At 37.0% G+C, this 27,765-nt stretch overlaps 4 protein-coding genes and 1 pseudogene across 4 annotated transcripts; all 5 read right to left on the bottom strand.

Moving 5' to 3' along the window:
* Positions 1–7,181: 7,181 nt before the first annotated feature.
* LOC127446391 (odorant receptor 131-2-like) lies at positions 7,182–8,135 on the bottom strand. The gene has a single exon (XM_051707297.1). The coding sequence runs from the start codon at positions 8,124–8,126 to the stop codon at positions 7,182–7,184; it is 945 nt and encodes a 314-aa protein (XP_051563257.1). The 5' UTR covers positions 8,127–8,135.
* Positions 8,136–10,729: 2,594 nt separating this feature from the next.
* Positions 10,730–14,528, bottom strand: LOC127446392 (odorant receptor 131-2-like; annotated as a pseudogene).
* Positions 14,529–15,804: 1,276 nt separating this feature from the next.
* On the bottom strand, positions 15,805–16,740 carry LOC127446301 (odorant receptor 131-2-like). Its single transcript, XM_051707110.1, has one exon. The coding sequence runs from the start codon at positions 16,738–16,740 to the stop codon at positions 15,805–15,807; it is 936 nt and encodes a 311-aa protein (XP_051563070.1).
* A 3,661-nt stretch (positions 16,741–20,401) lies between these two features.
* LOC127446393 (odorant receptor 131-2-like) lies at positions 20,402–21,750 on the bottom strand. Its single transcript, XM_051707300.1, has 2 exons — positions 21,559–21,750; positions 20,402–21,121 (listed from the first exon to the last, which is right to left on the bottom strand). Exons 1-2 carry the CDS (start codon positions 21,712–21,714, stop codon positions 20,402–20,404), a joined length of 876 nt encoding a protein of 291 aa, XP_051563260.1. The 5' UTR covers positions 21,715–21,750.
* A 3,071-nt stretch (positions 21,751–24,821) lies between these two features.
* Positions 24,822–27,633, bottom strand: LOC127446394 (odorant receptor 131-2-like). The gene is made up of 2 exons (XM_051707301.1): positions 27,616–27,633; positions 24,822–25,767 (listed from the first exon to the last, which is right to left on the bottom strand). The coding sequence occupies exon 2, from the start codon at positions 25,749–25,751 to the stop codon at positions 24,822–24,824; it is 930 nt and encodes a 309-aa protein (XP_051563261.1). The 5' UTR covers positions 25,752–25,767; positions 27,616–27,633.
* Between the last annotated feature and the right edge of the window lie 132 nt (positions 27,634–27,765).

Below are 27,765 nucleotides of genomic sequence, written 5' to 3' on the forward strand. Positions count from 1 at the left end.
TATAGCAAAACTATTTAGATGTCATAAGATATCGTTGTGTGAGTAACAAGGCCCAAAAGTAAGTGTTTATGAACTAATAGTCTGCAGTTTTACTCATGATTTGTGTGAAAGTCAATAAAAGTCCTTGTTGTTGTAGTGCCTTCTAGTGTCTTGCTATAAAAGGAATATTCCGGGTTCAATACAAGTTAAACTCAATTGGCGGCATTTGTGGCATAATGTTAATTACCACAAAATATTATTTTGACTTGTCCCCCCTTTTCTTAAAAAAAAAAAAAAAAAGCAAAATTCAAGGTTATGAGGAACTTACAGTGAAAGTCAATGGGGCCAATTTTTAGAGGGTTTAAAGGCAGAAATGTGAAACTTGTAATTTTATAAATGCACTTACTGTAAGGCTGGCACCAGGATGTCTATGCCCAAAAGGCGCCATTTCCGGTAAAAGTCAAAGAACTCTGTGAGAACCAACGTCATAGAACTCTCTCACAAAAGCTGAAATCTACACCTGAATATCAGCACAGTGTATATATGGCAAATCACCTTGCTGCCCCCTCTTTTCTCTCTCCCGCTTCTCCCCTTAAACAGCTCAGGACCAACACAAAGTTACAAGATTTATATGTAAAAATATATCAAATACCATAAAAACAAAGAATGCAACTGTATGTGTTTGATATCATTTATGAGGTCTCTGTGCGACTGGTATAATGGTCACTTTCCCATGTTGGTAAAACTAATGGTGACAAAGTTATAAGGTCTTTGCCAAATACTGCATTATTCTGGAGGTCTGTCTCCCTCCTTGACCTACATTTTAAATGATCTCCTGTATCAGGCCCGGTTCCAGATCAAAATCTCTAAGGGTGCTTCTGAAAATAGTGGGGGTGCTCTGTATAAAGTGGAGATGTATCATAATTAAAAAGAAATGTATAGATTAAATCATGTTTAAATGCTACTTAAACAACGTAAAAAGTTTGTTTTTTTAATGTGCACAACATTTATTGCTTCTGGTTTTTTTTCCCATGATCTGTCGCTGAAAATGACAGCAAAATTTTGCGCCTGCAGATTAGGACATACTGATTTGCAAAATCATACACGTTTATAAGTTTTGATGCAGCATTTTGTGCATTCACAATAATACAGTTGCTGGTATTCAAGAAAATCTGCTTGCCAATGTACAGTATTAGTCTTACATATTCAGTTGAGCAGGGGTGTGCAATTATTTTGCTACTGGGGCCACATCAGCCATTAAGTAGAACATGGAACAGAGAAGATAAAAAGTTCTGCATAGTTTTATCTTTTAAGCCCAGACATGCACTCAATGAATTATGCACAATTTTCTGAAGTGTATTCTGATGGGACCATTCTGCGATTGCTTGAAGTTTTGCTGCTAATTTTCTATTATGTGTTAGTAAAACTGAATAAAGGCTGAATACAATTATTAATTGATTATTTTACCATCCTTCGATGCAATGGTAATTTAGTATTCAATTTAACACTCTATATCAGGAGTCTGGTTTAAAAGTCAAATAAAATATTCGGGAAAGAGATTCTAAAAGCTTATTTTAATGTTGGCCGCAAAGTGGACCCGTTTACTTGTTTTATTCTCAGAACATTATCAACCTGTTTACAGGCTCATGGGTCATGATGTGGGTCTTGTCAATGTTTGGCACCCCATTCGGCACACAACTGAATAAAACAGGCTGCATGACACTGATAAATGATTACTGCCAGAGTAACATTCACATACAGGTGTGAGGGACTTCAGCATTTTACAAATAACACAAAGAATAAATATATTCCTGTCTCACTTGGTTTTACTCGCGTGTCCCCTCCATGCACTACTGAGCGCTAAGTTGTTGTTTGTTTGTTTTTTGTGGAGAGAAAGCGCGTGCACACTCATGTATGGTTGCCAGATAGCATAAATTAAGTATGACATAAGGCGAAATATTTCCAATTTGTGCAAGTATAAATCTCTCATTGGGGTGTTGCATATATTATCTGGCAACCCTGAGCATATTAAAAGCTTGTGGATGCGCGATAGGTCCAAAAGCCAGATAAATGAAAGATCTAATAAAAAACATTCATGATAAATCGTCCTGCGGGCAGTAGTTTGCCCTGGTCTGCAATTGAGGGTGCTCTAAGTTTCGTTTGAGGGTGCTTAGCACCCACAAGCACCCCCATAGAACCGGGAATGTCCTGTATGTTAATAAGGTTAAATCCCAGGAAGTCAAGAACCCATTCACCCCCAAATTCTCATTGTTCAAAGGATAATACCATTAGGTACACAATGTTTTCTGTCTGGATATTTAAGGAGGGTTGGCAAGGAGCTCGGGGAGTCTGTAGTCAGATATCCCACACAATTGCTGTGTGTAGTTTTCCATTGCCAGGTATGTGTCTTTGACTTGTCTTTTATTTTTAGGAATGTTTGTTTATGCTGATCATGTGTGAAATTGGCTTTGATTGATTTTGTAACTTACATTTTAAATCCTACCTGGCAAATTAATTGTTACTTTTTGATTTATTCTGTATTCCTCCAAAATCATTTATCACCGGTAGATTCGAGGGACGCCTTTTGTTACTGCAAATTTATAACCAGGATAATGATCATTACTGGAGCTTATGAATAGGAGAAAACCACGTAAGACCACCAGTCACTGCTTATCACCATCTTAGCAAGTTGTATGACACGTGACTAAATAAAACTATCATCTGGTTATGAGCAAACAGTAGGCGGCCGAACCAGATGATGTTGGTAAACCCTGAAACCTCTGACTATGAACGGACTGGCGATTTTGTGTTCATGAGATCTATGCAATTAATTGGTCAGCATATGACTCTGAGTGACAATCGGGACCTGAATGAAAGGATAATGAAAGTTAGGACAATTCAGAGTAATCAATAACTTAAAAAGATTAAAAATGAATAACGGAGTCAATTGATTGCAAATTAATAATAAGTGTTTTTGCTTCAGCGCTCAGAAAAGGCAGAACAGCGCAGAAACCTTCAGGGGCCATTCTATTGGAATCCAACATCGAACCAATAGGTTTGGCTATACTCCTTTTTTACACTTACATTAATTCTTCTGTTAAAACTCATGTATTATCTGAGCTGTAAAGCTGTTTAAATTGTCATTTTTACAGTCATTTTAAGGTTTTAGGGTTTGTTGAACTTGCATCATCATGGGAACGAAGTTGTAAAATTGGCCATAACTTTTATCACACTAAAATCATGTATACATGCGTATTGTTTATGTCTTGTGGTTATACTTTTGAAAAAGTGAGTATTTTAACGTTCAGAAATTGGCCCCATTCTCTTCCATTGTAAGTGCCTCACTGGAACCCAGATTTTTGCTTTTTGTTTATAGAAAAACATCAAAATAAATGTTTGTGGTAATCCATATTATGCCACAAGTGCTGTCGATTGAGCTTAACTTGTATTGAACCCGTAATATTCCTTTAATTCCAAACTGTAAATTTGTATATATTAAGCATAATCATCTCTAGAGCCCCCATCCACTGGGAGTTGCGTCAGGAAGGGTATCCGGCGTAAAACCTGTGCCAAGTCAAATATGCGGCTCACGGAAGGTCCGCTGTGGTGACCCCTAATGGGAGCAGCCGAAAGAAAAAGAATCATAATCATCTCTCCTAAATCTATAATGTTTTAAAACTGTGCCAACCAACCCCTCAATGGCACAAATGCACATCATAACTTTGACCATTAAAAGTGCAATATGTGAGGGGCCTGGGTAGCTCAGTGGTAAAATACGCTGGCTACCACCCCTGGAGTTCGCTAGTTCGCTAGTTCGAATCCCAGGGCGTGCTGAGTGACTCCAGCCAGGTCTCCTAAGCAACCAAATTGGCCCGGTTGCAAGGGAGGGTAGAGTCACATGGGGTAACCTCCTTGTGGTCGCTATAATGTGGTTTGTTCTCGGTGGGGCGCATTGGGAATTGAGCGTGGTTGCCGCGGTGGATGGCGTGAAGCCTCCACTATGTCTCCAGGGCAACGCACTCAACAAGCCACGTGATAAGATGCGCGGGTTGACTGTCTCAGACGTGGAGGCAACTGGGATTCGTCCTCCGCCACCCGGACTGAGGCAAATCATTATGTGACCATGAGGACTTAGAGCGCATTGGGATTTGGGCATTCCAAATTGGGAGAAAAAGGGGAAAAATGCCCCCCAAAAAAAACAAAAAAAAAAGGTGCAATATGTAACATTTTTCATGTAATATTCATCTTTTTCTTTTTGCCAATGTGTGAACGGCTTGTTACGCAACTTAAAAAATGAGCCCTTCCCGGACTTCCTATTTTGCCTATTAAACCCTGTAGACTGATTTTCATGCGAAGGGAGCGGGTTGCTTTTGCCGGGAAAATCCAATGAATGTGACGTTTATGTGCGATCCCGAGAGCCTTGCCTCAGACAGAAGCGTCTCATCCGCTATTCAACAGCAACAACAAACTGCAACCCTAGGAAACATTATCTTAGAGATGGAATCCAGCAAACGTCCGGCTCCCAGAACAACACCGATTCCTACACAAACTCAGAGTAAGCCAAAAAACATTTGTATACTGAATTCCGTTTGGCTAAGTGGGAACGTGATCGTGGTCGAGCGAAAACTAGAGTGAACATCGGCAGGGCATTTGATTCCTGGAGGGACCTTCGTTCTGTTTTGGGGATCAAAACCGACCCTGAATTGGCATTCTTCTTGTTGGACAGGTAAGCTTACATAACTGCAAAGCATGTGAAATATAGTGCCATAAGGATTGATCTGTGTAATTTTAGCTAACTTGACCTTGCCTGCTAATGCTGACAAATTGCAAGCTACCTTGCTTTGTAACTTTCAAATAATTTCAACAATCTTCTCTTTATACTAAAAGTCAGGTTAATATCAATGTTAATCTGTAATTATTCAGCAAGGTAAACTACAATAATACATGAAATGAATGCTAGACAATGTTCAAGATAATGCAAAAAGCTCCATTCATTAGTGTAACGTAACTTGGTTATACAGAAAATATATACATTCTATTATTATAAAACAATAGTGCATCGATATATCAAAATGACAGTTGTGATGGAATCACATCAATACTGAATTGTGTCAACATATTTATAATGTACAGTCTATTTTATAAACAGCTACTGTCATCATCCACCAAATTTAGCTAACAGCTATTGATAAAGCTGGCTAGCTAGCTAACGCCAACATAGACTATCGTATAAATGCAGTTAATGTATCATGCAAAGAAAAGTGATTACTTCAATCTACAGTCTCGCATAGTCAGACCTATATCCACACTTTGTTTTAGCCCTGTTCCAGCACTGGAGAGTCAAAGATAATATACAGTCTCAAAGTTTGTATTAAAACAATCATAACTGCGTAATTTTAATTATGCTACCTCATCTGTCAGCATGACGTGGTGAATCACGTTCAGTCTCTTTGTATGTTACGTCATTGTTTTGTTCGATGCTCGCTCGCGTCCCTATGGAGTGTGTGCACGAGCAACAGGTAGCTGGCTGCAGTTCACTTAATGGCCACAGGTGTCATTAATAAAAAGGGTTTCTGAATCTTACATACTGCACCTTTAATTAACAAAAGTCAATAAATATTTGGTGACATTGAAAGTGTTTGTTTTGTACCAAAGATCTTAAGCTTTCATTTGCACCTACTTGGGGTATCTTAACGTTTGTTCAACCAGAGATATTCAACAATGTATGAAAAGTGTGCAAACCAACCCTTAATGAAACATTCATTTCATTATAGACGACAACTAACGAACACTGCTAATTTGTGACAGAGCAGAATGGCAGTGTACATCAGTGTTGCAAAACATTCGTCTTGGACACTTATACTAAGAATTCTGCATGTTTAAAATGTAATTATACATCATATCTTAAAATTGCAATAATGTGTTTTACGAAACATTTTCTAACACATTTTGATTGCTTTAAAATATGCAATCACTATCCAGGATTTTTATTTGTGGATTTAAATGTAAAAACATGTTTTTTTTTATTATTCTTTTGCTACTTTTTCCCCAATTAATTTCCAAATATTAATCTCCCAAGAATTTATAAACACAAACTAAATACAGCTGTAACTAAATGTCCAAAAAAAAAAAAAAAAAAAAAAAAATGCACTTAAAAGAATAGTTCACCCCAAAATTATAATTCTATCAGGAAGACTTGCAGACTAGAGTGAAATTCAAGATGACATTTATTTGATGAATAAAAAACAGAAAATGTAATGTCCGAAGGAGTTGTACTCGGAACAGTCATATCCTGCTGGAGATAGGAGGCAGGGGCGAGGAGCCTACCCCTGTGCAGGACGGGACTCTACTGGTGGTGGTGGGGTGGTGGAGGTTGTCGTATTAGTACACTGAAACAGCAATGTGATAGATTGTGAGCAGACTTATAAAGCAATGGCTTACCTGTGATTGGCTAGGAGTTACCTAGCTAATTGTGCGATGAGGTACAGCTGTTAGTCTTCCCGCTAGAACTACACTGCGCTTACATTTCTCTCATCAGTTACTTACCCTTTTGGTGTCATACTTCTGCAGAACACAGACAAAGATGTTTTTATTAAGATATGAAGTGTTTTTGTCCATACAATGCAAGTCAATGGGGTCCAAATGTTTTCAAGCTCCAAACAATCCATACAGCTCAAGTGGTTTAATCCATGTCTTCTGAAGCGATATGATCCGTTTTTGTTGAGAGACCAGATGTAACTCCTTTTTTACTATAAACCTTGCCATCTGCAGTCTCCGTGCCGTGATCATGATTTGAAGCATGATTACACTTCCTTACACATAACGCATGCGCAGAGCGTGTGCACAGCGCAAGGAAAGGTAATTGAGCTTCAAATCATGATTGCCAAGGAGACTGCAGACGGCATTATTTATGGTGAAAAATTAGTTGCATTTTGGTCATATCACTTCAGAAGACAATACAATAAACCACTGGATTACATTTATGCTGCCTTTATGTCTTTAAGCTTGAAAGTGGACCCCATTGACTTGCATTGTATTGGACAAAAACACCTCATATCTCCATAAAAATATATTTGTTTGTTTCCGGCAGAAGAAAGAAAGTCACACAGGTTTGAGACAGCAGAAGAGTAAATGTTGCAAGAATGACCATTTTTGGGCTGAAATATACCTTTAAGAAAATAATAAATAGCATGACAAAAACTTCAACCAAATGTATTTAACTGATAATGTTTGGTTGGTACAACCTTATGTAATATGCATGAAAATAGTCCTTTCATGTGTTTTAAAAAATGTTTATCCCGAACACCATAAATCAAGGGGCTAAGTAGTCGCGGTACTAAGTTTGTTAGAAGATAATTTAAAAAGACCAGTTTTGTGCGATCAGCTGGTATGAGTGGGGCATAAATCTTGTCTATAACTGGAGTAATGTAGGACAACATACAGAGCATTAGCTGTATTCCATGTAACAGAATGGTGTTCTGGGTCTTTGTAGCTGAAAATTTATCAATAGTGGCCTTTCTGGCTGTAACCAGCACCCTACAATAAGTGAATAAAAGAATAACCCATACAGCAGATGAATAAAGGCCATTCATAGCTTTGCTCTGTTCTTCATGGTACGGTGTGTTATACAACATTGCTGCACTACAAAAAGTAACTTTTGTAAAGATATTGAAAGGACGAGCAATTAAAAGCACAATCAAGTCAGCCAATCCAGGTATAACTCCAACAATCCAAATCAGAGAGATTAGGATGTACGTCCTGCACACAGTGCAAATCTGAGAGTGATGCAGTGGTTTGCAGATGGCAATGTAACGCTCAACAGCCATACCAGCTAAAGTCAGTGGAGTGTTCTTATGAGTTGCTGAGGCTATTATTAACAGTGTTATACAAAAAGGTACAGGAAAATTTTGCCATACATAAGACATCACAAAAAGAACAACAGTGATACAAACCATCAGCGTATCATTTATAACCAAATTAATATATAATATATATCTCGGATCATTGTAGAAAATTGAACTTCTAAAGAAGGTGAAAACAAATACTCCATTGATAGAGGTAATTAGAATCCCAAGAAGAACAATGATGAAATTTTTGGCAAAAACATCAGCAGAACGTAAGGTATACTGAAGCATTGTAGAGTTCATTGCTATTTTGCACTGGCTCGTTTCTTGCAAAAGTAGATTTTCTTTTCTTGTAGTTGTTGTTTGACTGTCCAAAGTGCATCAAGCAGGAAGATGTTCAAAAGTTTGTTATTTATCCAGAAGAATCTTCAAGTTTCATCTGATATGGAAATAAAAAGCCGAAATGTTTGGCATAGTATATAAGAGTGATATGTTATGATAAATATAAATACAAAATGAAAGAGATTGTTGAAAAAGAGAACTTTCCAGCTTGCTATGTGACCTGTTTTGGCTACAAAAAGTTAAAATGACCAGTTTATATAGTCATAATGTAGAGATGTTTAAAAAAAAAAAAAAAAAAACAAGGGGAGGGGAAATTGGGGAGGGGTGAGAGAGATTTGTTTAATTGCTCTCTAAGGGTAATTAGATGCTGGCAAGACTGATATGGGGGGCAAAAACAAAAAGAGCAACAAAGCAAAGGGGTTGAAGTTTAATATCACATGGAAATAAAGAATACAGGCCAATATACAGTATCATGTAATGACTTAAATCGTCTTTAGTGTAATTCAAACAGGCTGTGAAAATATAGAGATATAGTTTCTCTGTATTTTTCAGTATATGCAATATTATTTGCTGTAAGACGCTAAAACCCACCCATCAGCTGTGAGGAATTTGTGTCTTAACTGTCAAACATTCAGTTTTGCAAATCAGTGTGGTGCCTCTCAGAGGTTGCGCAATAAAAAATCTGTTATTTTGATGGAATAGGTTGTAGATTTTCTGTCTGAGAAGATTTAAAAACTAAAATCATGGGAGAAACAGATTCATTTGGTCAAGTCAACATTCGATTTGTATTGTAACACTTGGTATTTTTATGTGACAAAGTTCGCAAGAAATTCTGTGCCAAGTGCTGTATTGCGTGTACTTGTCTTTTTGTATTTATTCTTCTCTTGCAATGTGATTTGGCAGTCTTGTGACAGTGCCACCTGATTTAATGAATCCTTCTGCAGTTGGCAATCCAGTAACACTGTAGCACTGTAATTAACGGGTCAAACTGACCCGGCTCGTTGAATTTGTTCCCCTTCATCCCCATTTGTTTCCATTGACTTGCATTGCTTTTATATTGGGATAATAATATAATGACAACTCACGTATATAGTATGTGCATTTGTTTGTGTGTGCTTGTATCGGGTGGGTTGGTGTGGGTGTGTGTGGGTCAAGTTTTGGGAGTGTGCATCAGGTACAAAGTTAAAAGTACAAAGTTAAGTTGATGTAAATTGGTATTAAAAGTTTAAACATGTCAAAATGACCCAGAACTGCATTTAAGGGGTAAGAGTATTTAATGTATTATTACACTGCACAGCAGTTGTTTTTTCTCTCTCCATATCCTCACTCACTTCTCTCTCCCACACTGTTTTTGCGGGGGTGACTTTATTTTCTCACGTTTTCCTTACTTCTAATCTCTTACGTCATTTACTGTGGAAATGTTTCAAAAGTAGACAAATAAACCAGATACTTTTTGGCTTTTTAAATTTTCTGTCATGATTGAACTCCTGTAAATAAAAAATAAAAATGTAGGTTCCAATAATAATAATAAAAAAAAAAGCTTACCTACTTGCCCACGCTACCAAAAGCAACTTCTCAACCAATGTGTTTTTTATGCAACAAGACTGTTACCGTAGTAAAGAATTATGTGAATAGGCACTAAATGTCACTGCAATGCTCTTGCATCAGTAGGGTAGACCGAGTACAGTTGTAAAAGAGTACAGGTGTAACACTGAATATTTTCCTTTTCATTCAAGTTCGAACTGTCATTATCAGTGCACACATTCACATTAGCATCCTCTCTCTGTGTGGGAAATCTGAAGTACGTAGAAAAAAATCTGTTTTGGGGGAACATTTTTACTGTCATGGCTCTGGTGAGTTTGCCGGTTTGTTTTGTATGTTTTATTTTCTCTCTCTCATGTCTCGCAGGCGCGGCATGCATGATCCGTATTTCCATGGGAACATTGATTGTTCGCGGGGAAACGCTGATCATGCCACTGATAAGCGTGCCAAGCAACACCTGTTCTCTTCTAATTCACTCCCTTCTTAAGCCCTTCGTGTTCTCAGTATCTTTGCCAGATTGTTGTTTGGTGTGAAGTAACTAACCTCACTCTCTCTGCCTAGTTGGTGCTACAACAGTTCTCGGCATGAGGACAGGTGGAAAACAGGAAAGTATATGTGTAGGTTTTGATATTTATTTTGTTGGTATACAGATTTTTTTATTTTTTTTTTCCTGGTCAGTGTTACCCCTACTTGCCATCAGTCTGATTTACTTTCTATTATGGACCAAAGCACTTTTTAGTGATTTGATGTTTGTTTGTTTTTTTGGTCTGAAGTTACCTTTATTTTTCATAATTTCCAGCTAGGTGGAAATATTTCTCATAACAAAGATATTCAAGCTATAAATATAAATATTTTATGTATATAGTGAATTTCTATACTATATATTCATTTACAAACTGTATATACACTTATCTAAAGTGTCTAACAGTGCTTTCAAGATTTACATTGTATCAGTTTGTGTGCTGCCTCGAAATGATTTTGTAAGCAACCTGATTTTGCAAGCCTCAAGTGTAACACATGCATCAGGGTTGTAAACCATTAATCTACAGAAGTGCAGTACATTTACATTAAGAATAATTCATACATTAATTTGATTGTTTTAAAGGTCACACTTTATATTAGGTGGCCTTAACTACTATGTACTGACATTAAATACATACAAGACTATGTATTTACTGTGTAACTACATGTTGTTCTGCAAAATTCCCACATTTGCTGCTACTGAGGTTGAGGTACGGGTAGGTTTAGGAGTAAGTGTAGGGTTAGGTTTAGGATTAGGGGTTAGAGTTAGTTTTTGGGGTAAGGGTTGGGTTAGGGGTAGGGGTAAAGTTAACAGTGTAACTACAAATGTACTTAAATGCAAATACTTCAAATGCAATTACAATGCAACAACATGTATGTATTTTTTTTGCTCGTTGTTTGGTTGATTTGTCCTTTATAATAAGTAACCTGCATGAAACAATTCCTTTCATGTGTTTATAAAAATGTTTATCCTGAACACCATAAATGATGGAAGAAGTCGTGGTATTATGTTTGGTAGAAGATAAATGACAAACCCGATTTGTTTCCGATGTTCAAGTTCACATGGAGCCTTGTCTATTAGAGGTGTAATGTAGGACAACATACAGAGCATTAGTTGTACTCCATGTAACAGGATGGTGTTCTGGGCCTTTTTAGCTGAAGGTTTATCAGTGGTAGCCTTTATGGTTGTAAGCAGCACTCTACAATATGTGAATACAAGAATTAGCCACACAACAGCTGAAAAAATTACTTGCACAACTTTGATCTGTAATTGATGGTATGGTGTGTTATACACATTTGCTACACATTTGTATCACCTACATATCATATAGAGACTGTGTCTGTTCCCTGAACTACCAAACACAAAACTCTCACTAAATAATTTAGAAAAAAGGTCAAACTTGAAAAAAATAATAATAAGTAATAATAATAATTTGAAGATAAACATCATATAAAGTTAGGGCTACTAAATATTAGATCTCGTTCTACCAAAGCACTAATTGTAAATGAAATTATTGCAGATCATAGTTTGGATGTGCTCTGAAACCTGGCTTAAACCCGATGATTTATAGTTTAAATGAATCTACTCCCCCAGGTTATTATTATAAACATGAGCATCGTCTAAAGGGTTGAGGAGGTGTTGCTACAATTTACAGTGAAGTATTTGGTGTTACTCAGAGGACAGGATATAAGTCTAAGTCTTTTGAACTAATAATGCTTAATGTGACACAGTCAGATATAAATAAAAAATCTCTGTCGTCTTTTGCCCTTGCGACAGTATATAGACCACCCAGGCCTTACTCTGGTTTCCTTGGTGAATTTGCAAATTTTCTATCAGATCAAGTAGTTAATGTAGATAGAGCTCTAATTGATGGTGACTTCAACATTCACATAGATAATGAAAATGACACACTGACTTTAGCATTTATCGATATTCTCAGCTCTCTTGGAGTCAGACAAACTGTGACAGGACCAACTCATCGGCATAATCATACACAAGATTTAAATCTGTCATATGGAGTTGATGTTGATACTATAAAAATTCTACCGCAGAGCGATGACATCTCAGACCATTACCTCGTCTCTTGTTTGTTGCGATTAATGTCACTCAATCTACACCACACTATCATTCAGGAAGAACTATTCTTTCGACCACTAAAGATAGCTTCACTAATAATCTTCCAGAATTGTCTCACATACTCAGTAAGCCAAAAAGTCTAGAAGAACTTGATGTAATAACAGAAAATATAAATACAGTCTTCTCTAGCACTCTTGATAGTGTCGCCCCCCTTCGATTAAAGAAAATTAAAGAAAAAAGCCCCACACCATGGTACAATGATCACACTCATGCTCTCAAGAGAGCAGCTCGGAAAATGGAGCGCAAGTGAAAGAATACAAAATGAGAGGTATTTCACGTTGCATGGAAGGATAGTGTCTGTAGCTACAGACAGGCAATAAAAGCTGCCAGGTCAGCATATTTTATCAAACTCATAGAAAATAACCACAACAATCCAAGGTGTTTATTCAGTACTGTGGCTAAATTGGTTAGGAATAAAGCATCGATTGAACCAGATATTCTGTCGCAGCACAATAATAATGACTTCATGAATTTCTTTACTGATAAAATTGAAATAATCAGAAATAAAATTGGAACTATGCAATCAGCTGTCACAGCACCTCAAAAACAGTGCCTCGTAATTTTCCTCATGAGCAACTTCAATCCTTCACTGTCATAGGTCATGAAGAGCTAACAAAACTTATCAAAAAATCAAAAGCCACAACATGTATGTTAGATCCAATACCAACTAAGCTCTTAAAATAGATATTCCCTGTAATATCAGAACCTCTTCTTAATATTATTAACTCCTCGCTATCCTTAGGACATGTCCCAAGAAACTTTAAAATGGAATGGAAGTTATCAAACCGCTTATTAAGAAGTTACAGCTTGATCCTGGAGAATTGGCTAATTATAGACCAATTTCAAATCTCCCGTTATGTTGAAAATACTAGAAAAGTTAGTGTCCTCCCAACTATGTTCATTTCTACAGAGAAATGGAATATACTGTATAAACAATTTCAGTCAGGATTTAGGCCTCATCATAGTACAGAGACTGCACTTATCAGAGTTACAAATGACTTGCTCTTATCATCTGATCGCGGCTGCATTTCTCTTCTAGTGCTTTTAGATCTTAGTGCTGCCTTCGACATGATAGATCACGACATTCTCCCAGATTCAGCTCCGTTCCTGCTTGGTGTCGGACTCCACTGCTATGTGTCGCTGAGTGATGATGACAAACTGTGCAAATGATGCCTGTGCTAGCCAGACAACACTTCAGTCTTTTTACTTCAGGGGATGAACTGATGCCAACTCCAACTGAAAGACATCAGATACTTAAAATGCCACTGCCTGAACCTTGTACTTAGGATGGACCCCACCGAACTTCACCGAAATGACCTGCCGGTTGAACTGCGATGCACCTCATTGATCTCTGCCTGCATCACATTTGTCTATTGATGGACTACAGTCTTGAAATGGAATGCATAGACTATAATTAATTGCCAACAAAAGCCTTCATCAGCCAACTAACAAAGGACAATGCATCTATGTGAACTTCTGCAGTTAATCCAGGATGGACTTCAAAGACATTACTCATTAATCTTAAAGTTAATAAAAAATTGTTTATTTTTTTTCAAAATGCTTACTTAATTTACTCATTTTAAACCATGACTTGCACTGCACACAAATAACTAATATTGGCATTATATTCATGTTGTTTAGCCCCACAGTGAGCCTGGTTTCTCCCAAGGTTATTTTATTCCATTAACCAACATCTTCTGGAGTTTTGTGTTCCTTGCCACAGTCGCCTTCAGCTTGCTCACAGAGGTTCTAAATACAATTATTATTAAATTTTTATACACAATTTACAACCATATTTAATCAAACTACACAGTGATCACTCTAAGATTTTATAGATATTACAGTTTTTTTTTGTTTTTTGTTAATGCACGATTTTCTGCTTTGAAACGATGTGTGTTGTGAAAAGCGCTATGCAAATAAAAATGAATTGACTTGACACTACAAAGAGCACCTGTTATAAAAATAGGATGAACAAGTAGAATGATAATCAAAATAATCAAATCAGCCAATCCAGGTATAACTCCAACCCCCCAAATCAGACAGATGAGGATGTATGTCCCGCGCACAGAGCAAATCTGAGAGTGATGCAGTGGTTTGCATATGGCAATGTAATGCTCAATGGCAATACCAGCCAAAGTCAGTGGAGTGTTAGAAAAAAACATTTTTGGAAGAAATTCATGGAAAATTAACTATTATAATTGTATTTATAATTTACATTTCTAAATGGTTGATATACCTTTTTATACAATTCTGAAGAGTTTTACGCCCATTGAAAATTAAGTAGTACTTTTGGGTGACAGTGTAATATAAATATATATTACAAAACACTTGAAAAAAGACAACCATATTTACTTTACAGCACAGAATTACTATATAAATTTTTGTTGCTATATTTGTTGTTCGGAGTGGTAAGACATACTGAAAAAGGAAAAGTTGCATGTTCAAACACACTAAGAAGTGGTCAAGGAGCTATTACCATTGTGCCCTTGCTGTGAAATAGTCATCTAACCTCAGCTTGCTCCATGTGGACTGTTCCTGTAAGAGGTATAATGTCATGCACTTTGTATAAAAGCATCAGCTAAAAGACAACTTGCTATACTCGCATACTTCACAAATATGAACTTAAACGTTGTGTTTAACATACTTTATATTTAATAACATAACAAATGGAAACTGAAACAATCAATGTATTACAAAAGCAATTCCAGTGTTAAATGCATTAAACACCATATGGGTCATTTAGGACCCACATATGCATTCTAGGGGTAGTGATTTAAATAATCATGTAATTTAAAAAGTATTTAACTAAGTGTTAAAAATGTTGGTTCACGTGTTCAAAGACGCCTTTCAATTGATGCACACCAGGAGTGGCAGTTTGAAAGACTTCCATGGAAGTAAGTCATATGGGTTTTGAACAACATAAGGGCAAGTAAATGATGGCCGAATTAGTTTTTTGGGTAAACTATCCCTTTAAGGGCCAAAAGTGGACACCAAATCCAACCATGGTTTTATAATAAATATCACCTAGAATGCTCTGTGGAAGCTTTAGGATCTTTAATCCTTTTCTTTAGCAGCACACATGAACACCCATAAAAAAAAAAAAACTGCTTAATCACAGTATTATGATTATTTAATTCAAATAAACTCTGGATTTGTGACAATGCAACAATGCAAGCAGATTTTTTTTTTAACTAAAAACATGTGAAAAATGATTTTTACCACTTTTTACACCTTGTTTCCAAATTCTAATCTCCCAAGAATTGATACAAAACAAGCAAAACAGTAATAATATATTGTCTTATAATAAAGCGCATACAGTATAGAAAAAATAGCTTTGTTGTCTGCAGAGAGTGTTATTACTAGACACCATCAAAGAAAACAAACAGCAAGAAAGAAACTCTTTTTAACCAAATGTTTTATATGATGCTAACTGTTTGTTCATTGTTTGGATGGTTCAAAATTTACAACAATTAATCTGCATGAAAAAAGTCCTTTCAAATATTTCAAAACATGTTTATCCCGAACACCATAAATCAGGGGGCTAAGTAGTCGTGGTAGCAAGTTTGTTAGAAGATAATTGATGAAGGTTATTCTTGACCGGAATTCAAGTATAATTGGGGCATAAATCTTGTCTATAACTGGAGTAATGTAGGACAACATACAGAGCATTAGCTGTACTCCATGTAACAGAATGGTGTTCTGGGTCTTTGTAGCTGAAGATTTATCACTGGTGGCCTTTCTGGCTGTAACCAGCACTCTACAATATGTGAATACAAGAATTGCCCACACAACAGCTGTATAAATGCCATGCATAAATTTGCTCTGCTCTTCATGATACTGTGTGTTATACAGGTTAGTTGAACTACAGAGAGCATTTGTTGTAAAAATAGATGAAGGACGAACAACTGATATGAGAACCAAGTCGGCCAATCCAGGTATAACTCCGACACCCCAAATCAGAGAGATTAGGATGTATGTCCTGTGCACAGTGCAAATCTGAGAGTGATGCAGTGGTTTGCAGATGGCGATGTAACGCTCAACAGCCATACCAGCTAAAGTCAGTGGAGTGTTCTTATGAGTTGTTGAGGCTATTATTAACAGTGTTATACAAAACGGAACAGGTACCCTTTGCCATGCATAAGCCATCACAAAAAGAACTACAGTGATAAAAACCATGAGCATATCATTGATAACCAAATGAATATATAATATATATCTCGGATCATTGTAGAAAATTGCACTTCTAAAGAATATGAATACAAACACTCCATTGATGGAGTTAATCATGAGTCCAAGAAGAACAACGGTGAAATTCTTTGCAAAAGCTTCAGCATATTTGTCTTGCGTGCTATATTGAAACATTGTAGAGTTCATTGCCCTTGTGTGTTCAGGTAAAATTCAGTGACTGATGCACAGTAGTAATCTTGAAAATATTCCTATTGGGAAGCAGCAAGACGATCAAAATTTCTTGTGACTTTGTGAACATTCAGTGACTAATGTTGTGTGTGTGTGTGAAATTCCTTTTATTGGAAGTTGTAGTTGTTCTTGTTTGACTCCAAATTATCTCAGCTCCAGATGAAGTCCATCAAGCAGAAAGATGAAAATGATCCATCTCTGTCTTCTGATCTGAAGATAAAATGCATACACTTTTAGCAGGGTATGTAATAAATGTTATTATGAATACAAAAATATAAGTATGAATTCAAATACAAAATATTCAAAAAGAACTTACCATTTCACTTTGTTTAGCCGATTCGTTTGTCTCCAGATGTAAACTGATGGTTTTAAATACTGGTTTGAGACGAGGAAGAGGAGGGGGCAGTCAGCAAACAAGCGTGCATGCGAGAGGGACTTCCCCCAGGTTTAAAAGGAATACAATTCAAAATATGCCTCCTAGTTATAATATAATGTTTAGGCTTTGATTTGAGTTGAGACCTTATGTCAAAAATCACATGCACACCAATAACTACTAAAAAACGTTTAGAAATAAATCAGCTTATTCAAAAAAATCTGACAACACAAGAAAACCGTGTTTATATGAGACTTGAAATCGTCAGGTTTTTCTCAGCTTTTCACGTCAAACTGTGAAGAGGCATGCGCACAACACTTCTGCTCATTGGATAAGCCGGTGAGAATGCCGGTAAATGTGTTTTAATGCTTAACGAAATCAGGGTAATGAGCAAAAATCTATCAGAATCGACCAGTTTATTCTCAAGCCATTTATGACCTGTTTAATGCATTAACATGACCATGATTATCGGCTTATTAAGAACGTGCATGTAAAGGCGCTCAGTGATTAATTTGATAAACAAGTACTTATGCTTTCATTTATGTTGACAACTTTAAAAAATATATATATCCTGTTATGCAACAAACTCTTTACTATAACCATTGTCAAGTCTTTTCAGGGTTTTTTTTATTTTGTATTATTGGGTAGAGACCATGAGAGACAGGAAAGGAGGAAAATGGGATCAGGGCACAAAACAGGCTCAAATTAGGGCTGTTCAATTTCAAAAATGTCCAGGCTAATTCTTTTTCAACCCCAGCCCCCAAAAAAGGAGGTAAAGTTAAATATCATAATAAACACCGCAATATAAAACACTCTTTGCACTATTTATGATAGCATGAATGACAAAAGACCTTTTCTATATATACAGTAGGTCTATTCTAAAAATATATGTGCCTATACGCACATCCCTGCATGATGCTTCAATCCCATAATATGAATTTGAGGGAAGGTTGGCTGGGCACATGCACCTGTATTTCAAAGAACTACCACAAATAATGTTAAAAGCGCCATTTTGCAAACAGTGAAATTACCTGTTACCACTCATAAGTTGTTCTTTTTTTTTTTTTTTTTTTTTTATTTGGAATGCCCAATTCCCACTAAATAGTAGGTCCTCGTGGTGGTGCGGTTACTCACCTCAATCTGGGTGGCGGAGGACAAGTCTCAGTTGCTTCTGCTTCTGAGACCATCAGTCCGCGCATCTTATCACGTGACTCATTGTGCATGACACTGTGGAGACTCACAGCATGTGAAGGATCATGCTACTCTCCGTGATCCACGCACAACTTTCCACGTGCCCCATTGAGAGCGAGAACCTCTACTTGTGACCAAGAGGAGGTTACCCCATGTGACTCTACCCTCCCTAGCAACCGGGCCAATTTGGTTGCTTAGGAGACCTGACTGGAGTCACTCAGCACACCCTGGATTCGAACTCATGACTCCAGGGGTGATAGTCAGCGTCAGTACTCGCTAAGCTACCCAGGCCCCCCATAAATTGTTCTTGTTTAGAAAAAGGTTTATATTAGTATGTAATTGTCCATTAATTTGTAAACTGAATAAAATGTACGAACAATACACTTTAGTTGGATGATTTTGGCTATTTAAAAATCCAGGTTCTTGCACAACTTATACACCTTCAATGATTAATCTGTAAAGTGGCATAAAGTGTTTTTAAAAGTCATTTGATTTCATTGAATAATTTGTATGTAAAAATTGTGTCAAATGTGAGGGGGAAAATTACTTTAAAAATGTCCAGTGCTAGACTGAATAGTGAAGCGTTAGACTTCGCTTTATGAGCGCAGTCCATTTTAATCATTTTAACTTTAACCTACCGATTTATTGAGGTAATCTGGGGAGCAAGTTGATCCTCCTTTGCCATCTCCTGGTTGTGGACAGATGTTGTAACATCAGGAAAGTTGTTATTGAATGTCAATTTTCCGTCACAAATTTGGCATTTTACTTTATCATTTATTAAATCCAAAAGTAAAATATCTGCAGACTATGGATGTCAGTCTGTAAAGCTGCTGTCTGATGGACTTGTGCAATTGCTACAAACAGATGAAAAAACTGAGCAGATTTACTGATGGCTGACGGACTACAAAAGAGCTGAGTTAACACCACAGAATCGAAAAAATCGATTATTTTTGGAATCAATTCACAGGCTGCTGGAATAGAACCTGCATCTCCCATGTGAGCACCACAGCTAAACCTGGAGCACATATCATCGCTAAACCATGACTGATATGTTAATAGTTTTGCATTTTGCCTCTAGTTATGGAAGAACAACCTTAATCACATATATAATTACATTTGTATATTGAAAAGTAACAAATAGCAACAGACATGAAAAATGCTAAAAATAATTTTTTATGTCCATAATTTATAATCAAGATCATTAAATTTTTTTTCGTTTCTCCCCAATTTGGAATGCCCAATTCCCAATGCACTCTAAGTTCTCGTAGCGTAGTGACTTACCTCAATCCAGGTGGCGGAGGATGAATCTCAGTTGCCTCTGCGTCTGAGACCATCAGTCCGCGCATCTTATCACGTGGCTTGTTGAGTGCGTTACCGTGAAGACGTAGCGCGTGTAGAGGCTTCATGCTATTCTCCGCGGTATCCACGCACAACTCACCACGTGCCCCACCGAGAGCGAAAACCACACATTATGGCAACCACGAGAAGGTTACCCTATGTGACTCTATCTTCCCTAGCAACTGGGATAATTTGGTTGCTTAGGAGACCTGGCTGGAGTCACTCAGCACACCCTGGATTTGAACTCGCGACTCCAGGGGTGGTAGTCAGCGTCTTTACTCTCTGAGCTACCCAGGCCCCAAGATCATTAACTTTAATGACAATACAAATACAAATAACAACCCCCCCTCCCCCAAATAATCAAAACAAGCAATTACATCACCCCCCCCCCCCCCCAAATTATTTATAGAAACATGTAAACGTTTCACGCTGGAAATTTGTTATGAAACTGAAATGCGCAAATCCTAAAAAAAAGGTTATAATATGATGCTGAGAAAAATCCTATCCATTTTATTTGTCAGCTTTCTTTCGTGAATCAAACTTTATCATATAACGTTTTCTGTATCAACACTCTCTTCCAATAACCTCACTTGCTGCTTATTACAGTAAAAAAAAATCTCCTGCACATAAACACCTTTTGAAATCCAGGCCATCTACAAATTACATTCATGTCGCAATGAAATAGTCATAGAAAGGAGTATAGAAATAAACACAATGTCATCCTGGCTTTCGGGAGAAATGGCTGGCTGGTTTTACTCTCCACACTTTGGAGATAAAGTATCTGAGCCAGTACTTGCAAAACCTCTCATCCCTAAACCCATATATCATAGGACTGAGAAATCGTGGGATAATGTACACAAGAAGAAAATTAACATAACGGATTTCCAGACCATACATTGGAAACAGTTGTATAAGTGGAGCCTGTATGGAAGGCACAACAAACGCCAACAAACACAGCAGCAACTGGACCCCATGGAGCAGCACTGTGTTTCGGGCCTTCTTGGCAGACGCCAGGTCGGTGGAAGCTGCACGGGCAGTCAACATGATTTTACAGTATGTATAGAGTAAAGTCAAGAAGACAAACGAGAAATAGACACTATCAAACGCACAGTTCTTGTAATAAATGGAGAGATCTTGGAATAGGAGATATTGGTCGCAGAAAATGGAGGTGTGGAAGAATGAGGGTGGCTGTTTGGCCACGGTGATGATCAGATCTGTAAAGGGGGGAATGAAGCTGAGAACGAGGATAATCCCGATGATCCACATGGATCGTGTCACCGTGCAGAAGTGGCTGTAGTGGAGGGGGAAACAGATGGAGATGTAGCGCTCGAGGGCCATGCCGGCCAGGATAAGAGGCGTGGAGCGTGTGGTCGTCACAGCTGTCATAATCAGGGGGCAGCAAGCAGATGCCAAGATCTTTGAGAAGGCATAACTCACCTGGAATAGGAGGAGAACATTATAACTGTTTCATCACTTTTGTTGTACTATTATTATTGTACAACTTGTTTTCCACACTACTAATTTCCATTTTGGTCAACACAATGTCAGAACTATTTACCTATGGTGATCACAAAATGTATTTGGACACTTAAGCCACACTTAAAAGTGTAGGCATACAGTACTTCATTGCATTACATAACAAAAAAGCAAACAAAAAGTTACATCTGCAAAGAAATGACACTTGTACATTTCTCAGTCATCAGAACCTAACTAATATCAATTAGACTGGAAATTGTGTTTGTGCTGTCTTGTTTTTAAATGAATGCAACTTAGTTATATATTTTGCTTTCTCATGCATTGAAATTCGTACATTTATAAGTGTGACTTAAGTGTTCAAAGAGCCACGTTTCCCCATGTTTCATTTCAACACTAACCACATACAAGGCGGTGACCAGCGTCAGTTGAATAGCATCATTAATAACCATGCAGATGAACATGACATAACGTGGATCTTCGTAGAAGAATCTGTGCTTGAGGAATGTGGACACCATACTGCAATTAAGGACACTGAGAGTGAGCCAAACAAGCATGGCCACAATGTTTTTTGTGAGAGCGGCACTGAAGCTGTCCCGCGGTATGCCATTCTGAAGGAGTAAACTGGAGTTACCATACTCAAAGACAGCACTGGAGTTCATGTTCCAAACCTGAGATGATAAAACAGAGAGTATAGATATATTCCACTCCACATAATAAGATAATATGCAGTGGGGTCCAAACGTCTGAGACCGGATTGAAATCTGGGATTAAAAACCAAATTTAAACCTCAAAACCAAGTCATACAGAATATACAAATACACAACAATTATATATTACAGTTTTGATTGAATATAAGCAAAGACATAACACCTTTAGTCAAATACATGTAACAAGATATATTTTCTCTGTTGCTGCACTACCAAATAACACTTATTTTTGTCTCCCCCTAAAAATTAAAAACTACACAAATGAGTTCTGTAAAGCACAATATGTCATCTGCAGTATAAATGATATGGTCTGTGCCTAAACCAAGATTTATAGATGTTTATAATTTACTCAGACCCCTTCTTACCTTAAATGCCTCCTGCCCTGGCCTATGGTGACTCTTTTATATACTGTCACGAATATTATATGTGTTATGGATCAAGATCGTTGATTGGAGGAAACACAACTCTTTGGGGCTGTCATTTCACTCCATTGCAGTGTTTTGTCATCCCCAGGGGCACAGGGATGTAAACAGCGATGTAAACCTACACATGAGCCTTGAAATGGGCTTGAATTATGTTTTTTTCCCAATTAACTTTATTCTTAACTTAAAGATTATATATAAGACAGTACTCATCTATAAAAAAAAATATATATATATAATAATAATAAAAAAACACATTTTAAATGCATTTATCAACATAAATCCCAATTATTGCTTTAAAAAAGTTTACTATATGGCTTATTTTAATGTAGAGTGTCAATTCATTGTAAAGGCCATTAACATATTTCGCATTAGGCTCTAATTTCCTAAATGTGATCTATAAAAGAGAGGAAGGACATTGATGTTTTGAACAACATGAATGTACATTTCAAATTAGTCTACATGAAACACCATTCCTATTTCCTTAGTTACACTTTTGTAAATGTATTGCCATAAACTTTATTTATTTTTGTTTACTGCATTAACTTTTGGCAAGATGTCAGCAAGGCTTCATTTCCTACAATAGCAGCCAATGGCAATGCTTAAATAACTATATGGCTATTGGTTAACATTAACCAATAGCCTGCGGGACCTTTGTGACCTCTGTTTCAGAGGCAGAGCAAGTTATGACATTATGATAAAAGATTACCAAAACATTGTTTAAAAAAATGGAATAACGTGCACTGATGAATTATACAGAATAGGCATAAGAAAAGTAAATAGAAAGGAAATAAATAGGGTAAATCTTTTCATCGTTGTTCAGTTTTCTCTCAGTGTGTTTATTGGGGAAATTAATATTACATTATAACTTTTATTCCATTTTTAGATGATAAAACCAGTTTTCTCAAAACAAACTTCCCCAAATTTTAAAACAAAAGTGTATTTTAAAGGGATAGTTCACTCAAAAATGAAAAATCTCTCATCATTTACTCACCCTCATCCCATCTCAGATGTACCTGACTTTCTTTCTTCTACTAACAAAAATGGAGATTTTTAGAAGAATATCTCAGCTGTATAGGTCCATACAATGCAAGTGAATGGTGACCAAAACTTTGTTGCTCAAAAAAGCATATAAAGGCAGAATAAAAATAATTCATACAACTCCAGTGGTTAAATTAATATCTTCAGAAGCGATATAATAGGTGTGACTAAGGGTGTGTTCATACTTGTAGTTCGGTTCTCTTGGTCCGGACCAAAAAAGAAAATGATACATTTAGTCCTGATTCACTTAGCGTTCACACTGGCATTTTTAACACCAAACCTAACAATACAAGACCAAAGGCATCAGGAAAAATCCACAACCTGATTGGACAGCTTTTATGACGTATATTTTGCAACAGAACTTGCCGATCATCCAAAACAATGCTGGCTGCTGGGCGAAATGCGCTCGTTATATTTATATATGTATATATGATGGTATTTTTACCAGCTGAGAACAAACCAAGAGCTAATAAAATATGTAAAGGAGTCAAAACAGCGCCAGGAATTCCTCCGTTGCACACATAAATGAAGATATGTTGCAGGGACGGCTGACGGCGGTTCCGACACCTATACCGAACTGTAATGGGCAACATAGCTCCTATGATGAGAAGAACCAGGTATGCTTCAGGTCAGTATTAGGCAAACTACTTCCTGTTTTTGGTCCGTTTAGATGTCTTTGGTCCATGTTGCGTTCATATATCAATCGAACCGCACCAGAGTTCGTTTGGAAGCGGACCGAGACCCTCTATTCAGGCGGTCTCGGTCTGCTTGTTTGGTGCGCACCAAGGTCCGGGTAACAGCGTTCACACTTGTTCAAATGAACCGCACTAACAGAGCAATCGCACCAGAGTTCGTTTTAATCAAACCAAACATGCCAAGTGTGAACACACCCTAAGAAACAGATCAATATTTGAGTCCTTTTTTACCATAAATTCTCCCCACTGCCCAATAGGTGGCGATATGCACAAAGAATGTGAATCGCCAAAAAACAAACAAGGAAGAATGTGTGAAAGTGAAAATGGAAATTTATAGTAAAAAGGACTTGATCTGTTTCTCATCAAATCGCTTCTAAAGATATAGATTTAACCACTGGAGTATTACGGATTACTTTTATGCTGCCTTTATATGCTTTTTGGACCGTTAAAGTTTTGAACCCTGTTGACTTGCATTGAAAGGACCTACAGAGCTGAGATATTCTTCTAAAAAATGTTGTATGTGCTCAGAAGAAAGAAAGTCATACACATCTGGGATGGAATGACATTTTTGGGTGAACTATCCCTTTAAAAAGCTGATCATTTTCCAAAATCTTTTCAGGAGTGAAACATTTCTGAATTTTATGTGAGTCCTTAAACAATACAGGCATTTAAAACAAATAATTGGCTAAAACAGGAACATCACTTCATTTATTAAATGTAAGATTATGATTCCAAACCCTTGGCACATTATAATAGTGGTTAACAAATGAGCCAATTAGTCTTCTTCATCTTTACACTATACTCTGATATCTAGTCTGTGGCAATCACACACAAAATATTTTTTCAGATACTTCCGGAACTTTTTATCCCGAACACCATATATGGTTGGACTCAAAAAGCGTGGGAGGATATAGACAATTAGATAGTTAGAGAAACGAATTTCGAGTTCACGTCCCGGGAAGATGATAAGCAGTACGGCCTCCACGCTGGGAGACACATACGAGAGCATACACAAAAGTAACTGCACCCCATGAAGCAAAATGGTGTTGGTCGCCCGTTTGGTGGACGTTCTTTCGGTGGAGAGCACCCGGGCTGCAAATACAATCTGGAGATATGTGTACAGCAGCGTAAGGAAGACCAGCGAAAAGTAAATTCCGTCGAATGCCTGCCGTTTATAGAGCAAAACTGGGTCTTTGAAGACATTTGTTCTGAGACAAAACACAGCGCTTTGGAAGAAACTTGTAGGTTGTGTGGCTAAGGTCACGAAAAGGTCAGTGATGTCAGGCACCACAGAGACAAACCAAATGGCCCCTATGAGCATGTAAGTGCGCTGTGCGGTGCAGATCTGGGCATGGCGAAGGGGATAGCAAATGGCGATGTAGCGTTCAATGGCCATGCCGGCCAGATTCACAGGTGTGCTACGGGTGGTGAACACAGCCACAAGGATGAAGAAACAACACACCCCTACGCTGATAGTGTACAAGGTGTAACTAACCACAAACAGAGCAATGGTAACAGTAAGCTGCACTGCGTCATTAATAACCATGTGTATGAAAAGAATATAGCGAGGGTCCTCGTTGAATATGTTGTGCTTGAAGAAAGTGGCCACCACACTGCCATTGATGTAGCTGAGGAGGAACCACACCATGACCACGATGAAGTTCTTGACAAAGGCCGTGGCATATGTGTCTCTCACAAGGAGCTGTTGGCCTCCGGTTGAATTCATAGCTCAGGGCTTGAATCTGTACAAAATTTAAAATAAGAACAGATGTGAATTCATGATGAAATTGCCTGTCACTTTAAATGGAAAATAAAAGACTTTGACTTTAGCAATGAAAAAGAGGCTTTCCTTTATTGTCATTTTTTTAGGGTTTTGTATAATTAAGGCTGACAACTTCAATTTTATTGTAACATTTAATATAGGTAAATATTTGGAAATCTGTGGAGTTACATGTGTTTAAAGAACCTTGCACACTGCATATACAGGTTTGGAATGCAGAACTAAACTAATGGGAGACAGCAGCAAATATTATTTTGCGTTCCCATTTGCACCAGCAGTAAAAGAAAAACTCCACTATTATGTTTCCATGACTTTACAAAAGAGGCAAAAAAGAGAGCTGGATTACGAAAAATTTACTCGATCTCTCAGCAGCTATATTAGAAACCCCATCACAGTAGTGTGACTAGTTTTTTAAATTAATGGCAGAGAAATATAACACAGATAATGTTTAAAATGTACATTAATTAAAACATTTTAAATATAAAAAAGTTTGGTAGATTTATGCTGCTAAATTAAGGCAGAAATGCGTCAAGTGTCCATTTAAAGGATCAAAATTCTTAAGAAGTAAAGCATGATTAAAGGAATATTCCAGGTTCAATACAAGTTAATCTCAATCGACAGCAATTGTGGTATAATATATATATATATACAGTATATATATATTTCGACAGCATTTGGCATACTGTTGTTTACCACCAAAAGAAATTTCAACTTGTCCCTCCTTTTCTTTAAAAAAAGCAAAAATCTGGGTTGCATTGAGGCACTTACAATGGAAGTGAATGGGGGCCAATCAGTCAACATTAAAATACTCACTATTTCAAAAGTATAGCCACAAGACATAAACAATACACATGAAAACTTGATTTTAGTGTGATAAAATCACTTACTAACCTTTTCTGTGTAAAGTTATATCCCATTTTGCCATGACGATGTAGTGTCAACAAACCCTAAAAGGACTGTAAAAATGACGATATTAACATTACAGCTCAAATAAGTGCTTTTATAAAATTATAAACTTCACATTTCTGCCTTTAAACACTCCAAAATTTGGCCCCATTCACTTCCATTTGAAGTGCCTCACTGTAACTTAAATTTTGGGGTTTTTTTAAAGAAAAGGAGGGACAAGTTGAAATTTCTTTTGGTGGTAAACAACAGTATGCCAAAAGCTGTTGATTGAGCTTAACTTGTACTGAACCCAGAATATTCCTTTAATAATCATATCACAATTTTGTTTTTAAAAAAGAAAGAAAAAAGAAGAAATTTGTATGTCAGTATACCATTATTATAAGATACATATACTTAAATAACATTGTGCAGTTGTAAAATCTTTGGGAAATTATTATGAATCATTTTTATAGATGTTCATAATACAAAGGCAAGGTTAAAAGCAGTAATAATCAAGAAACAATAACCAACATCAACACTACCATGTTCTGTAGCACAAGTATAAGTTTTTCTTTCCTGATGATGCAGGTGAATATTATCAGTTTAATGTTATTTGATGACACTAGTTTTGATCCTAAAACAACCATATGAAAATAAGTAGCATATAAAGATATGCATATCATACACACATGAAAGTGGACACACCAGAAACACATTCTTTGTTCATCATAAATGAAATCACTCTGCACTATTGTACCAATAAATACACCCCAGTAAAACGGTTGCATCCTGTAAAGCAATAAACACTGTTATTGAGCAGCTGTAACATTTTCAAATCAAGATGTCAGCACTATCCAGCATAACGTGTATATTAAGTAGAGAATGAATGAACAGAAATAAGAATAAGTCAGACCACAACACTCACCGCCGTCTAGCACTTGCCACTGTTTAAATGCAACTCTTTAAATGCTCGCACACTCTGATAGGTGAAAGTGACGCTAGTGATGTCACAGGGGCAAAAAGAAAAAAAAAACACTGTCAGATTTTTCTGACAAGATCAGGATTTTGAATGGTC

The sequence above is a fragment of the Myxocyprinus asiaticus genome, chromosome 9 (genome assembly GCF_019703515.2).
Source record: "Myxocyprinus asiaticus isolate MX2 ecotype Aquarium Trade chromosome 9, UBuf_Myxa_2, whole genome shotgun sequence".
In the NCBI taxonomy this organism is placed as follows: Eukaryota; Metazoa; Chordata; class Actinopteri; order Cypriniformes; family Catostomidae; genus Myxocyprinus; species Myxocyprinus asiaticus.

Bases quoted from the DNA above. Each gene is read 5' to 3' on its own strand.
- LOC127446391 (XM_051707297.1), bottom strand. From the start codon at position 8,126: ATGAACTCTACAATGCTTCAGTATACCTTACGTTCTGCTGATGTTTTT.
- LOC127446393 (XM_051707300.1), bottom strand. From the start codon at position 21,714: ATGCTTGTTTGGCTCACTCTCAGTGTCCTTAATTGCAGTATGGTGTCC. The intron at 21,122-21,558 runs GTTAGTGTTGAA...CTCCTATTCCAG, and splicing joins TGGTCACCGCCTTGTATGTG to GTGAGTTATGCCTTCTCAAA.
- LOC127446301 (XM_051707110.1), bottom strand. From the start codon at position 16,740: ATGAACTCTACAATGTTTCAATATAGCACGCAAGACAAATATGCTGAA.
- LOC127446394 (XM_051707301.1), bottom strand. From the start codon at position 25,751: ATGAATTCAACCGGAGGCCAACAGCTCCTTGTGAGAGACACATATGCC.